At 35.1% G+C, this 2865-nt stretch overlaps 1 protein-coding gene across 1 annotated transcript in view; it reads right to left on the bottom strand.

Annotated features, from left to right (window-relative positions):
- Positions 1–2865, bottom strand: part of LOC101303452 — a 6490-nt gene that overhangs the window by 2153 nt on the left and 1472 nt on the right. The window contains exons 3-6 of the mRNA XM_004288333.1: positions 2174–2323; positions 1769–1842; positions 998–1074; positions 836–907 (exon numbers count right to left, since the gene is read on the bottom strand). Of these exons, the coding sequence (XP_004288381.1) occupies positions 836–907; positions 998–1074; positions 1769–1842; positions 2174–2323 (373 nt within the window). The remainder of the gene's footprint in view (positions 1–835; positions 908–997; positions 1075–1768; positions 1843–2173; positions 2324–2865) is intronic.

Genomic DNA, 2865 nt, shown 5'->3' on the forward strand with positions numbered 1-2865 from the left:
TATTATTATTATTTTTTTTTTTTTTTTTTATTATTATTATTTCTTCAGTCATCAGTTCTTCCCTGACTTTGCACCCCTTGGTTAATTCATTTAATACTTAATTGTTTTATTTATAAGTCCTTTCACATTTTCTCGTATTGATCACTGCTAGTCTTTCAAGCAGATCAGACATCCTCCCTAAACCCTAAACACTAATAATGGAGCCTCCATATGAATAGCTTTCCACATGTAGCCATGTGCAGGTGGCTGGCCAAAACTTCCCATAGTCAAAAATAAGACCTTCTCGATGTCTGCTTGGAGATAAGAGAGACATCAAGTAAGGCAAGAGCTTCCCCTGGGTAACCCCTCCATAGATATACTATGGAGACAAGTTCCAGCCAAAAGAAATAAAAAGGCCCCCCAGAAATAGCAAAAATGGAGACAAAACAAAATGAATTCCATCATTTTTTTAAAGATCGAGTCAAGGGAAAATTCCATTGCAATATATTATTATTTCTTCAATCATCAGAATTTGCACCTCTTGGTTGATTTCTGTATTCATAACCAATCGTTTTAAATCTAAGTCCTTCCACATGATTACTGCCATTGTTTCATGCAGTCACATCATTCGTTAGCTGTATATCTCTATTGACACTCATTATAAAGGGAGACAAGAACAGGAAAAGAGGGAAGGGAAAAAGGGGTTATATAAAAAATACAAGTTTAAATCATTCGTTAAGTCTACATAAACACTGTCCCTAGTCATAAGAGGCTACAACAGATAAATGAACATTATGAAATGAAGTATCTATTATGTAACGCAGCCCATCCTATGAGGGTTAGGAAAATATGTTACCTCTAAAGCTCCGTCACTCCAATGCTTATCGGCAACACTTTTCAACCTATACTCTGCTTTGTCTTTTAAGACCTGTGGATGATTTAGAGAGTTAGGACATAAACCGAAAAAGACCAGGTAATGGGTGTGTTCACCTCCACAATAAACTAATAATTTTCATACCCTAGCAATATGATGAAGGCGCTCAGCTTTCTTCTTCACCTTACGGTCAATTTTTTCAGTATCCTCTCTTGCCCGGGCTACAGAGAAGGACACAGTAAGAAATCAAAATGCACACTTTTAGTAATTGGTCGAAGCAAAAAGATCAAACACACTAGAATACTTCCTATGCACTGTCATTATTACATTGGATTTACTAACAGCCCATTCGACTTAGGAAAATGGCTATAACAGAAAAACCATTTAAAAAGAATCCGGAAGTTTAGATAATAGAACATATATCTATATGTATAAACTAGTACATATGTAATGGCAGGTCAAGTGGCTTGCCCGCATTTAAGAACAATGAGTCATAACTCATAAGTGATTGGTATCAACCATTCAATTGCATTACGTGATGGCAGGATGAGACAACATCCTTTCTTTTTTTTCTTTTGACATATTTATTTGTTTACTTTATGTGCAAGTTCAGAGTTGGTATGTCTTATATTGGGCTCATTTAATCAAACAAATTGATCAAATGAAATGAGTGAACTCAGTGGTACTAGCAAAACTGCAGGAGTAGAACTAGCAAAAGTGAAAGTCTATGTACCTAAGTGAACTTGGTCAAGAATCTTAGGCCTAAAATGAATAATATTTGCGCAACAAAATTTACAGTATCTACATTATATGCCAACATAACTAACTTCATGCAAGTGTGCATTCAAAGAATAAAACGTGTTTCCAAAAAACCACTATAATATGACACTGGACAAGAATGTAGAAGAGATTTACCGTCAAGTTTAAGAAACTCTGACCCAAGAATAGCAACATCTTGACGTGCACGAGCATCCAGTCTCAATATGCCACTGGCCAAAATTAGCGAATCATGAGTAGTGTCATCTGTGCATGTAAATATCATTGAAAACCACACATTACATGAAGGGCAAAGGCATGCCGTTACAATATCCACATGCTTTTTCTTTTGTAAACCATGCAACCTGACTATTATGCATAATTTATAGAAAAAAGATGCTGCTGCAAATTTTGCACAGATGCTGATTACTTTTGGAATTCTTAAAACTAGCAGCAACTTAACCATGCATGTTCTTTTCTACATGCATAAACAATAAAGATGAGAAAGTGATGATGAAAAATTACTGCAATGTCATCTTGAAACAGTATATTACTGAATATTACCGAGACAGCAGGATAATGTCATTGCGAGCCCTTTCATTTACAAACTTTGCATCATTGAAAACAAATTTACAAGCTTCAGTTAATCCCTGACTGGAGCTAATAGTTCTCTCAGAAAACACTTGACGTCCATCTTCGTCTCCAATCTGTGAACTGATATGCAAAAAGGATTTGTGTTAGAAGTTTCTTTAAATGTCATCTTGATAGAACATTACAGAAACTAATTTGGCTGCTTCTTAACACAAAGATGAACTAACTAATTATTAAAACTTCAGAGGTCATATTTAAGTCGGTTATAAATTGGAGAACACATGACGACATGAAAAGGTCAACTAGAGTCTCTTGAACAGCTGCATCATATAATTACTGGAATGTACATGAGATTATTGATTATGTAGCACTGACAATATGTAAACCCATGCCACAATTTTCTAACTGATATTACTACAACTGTTGAGTATCAAGAACCACAATATCCGAGCTTCCACAAAGAAAACCAAAATGCTCAGGAATTAGATCCATTTAGGGAATATCACATTTTCCAACTTTGTCACATTAACTGGATTGATGTACATGCCACTTCAGCTATTTACTAGCTTTCAGATACTATTAGCATCTATTAACCCAAATGTACTCATATAATTCAAGCACCCATATTATATGGGAAGATCACATAAACCACAAGAGAGCATGAC

This window comes from Fragaria vesca, linkage group LG1, assembly GCF_000184155.1.
Source record: "Fragaria vesca subsp. vesca linkage group LG1, FraVesHawaii_1.0, whole genome shotgun sequence".
NCBI classification, from domain to species: domain Eukaryota; kingdom Viridiplantae; phylum Streptophyta; class Magnoliopsida; order Rosales; family Rosaceae; genus Fragaria; species Fragaria vesca.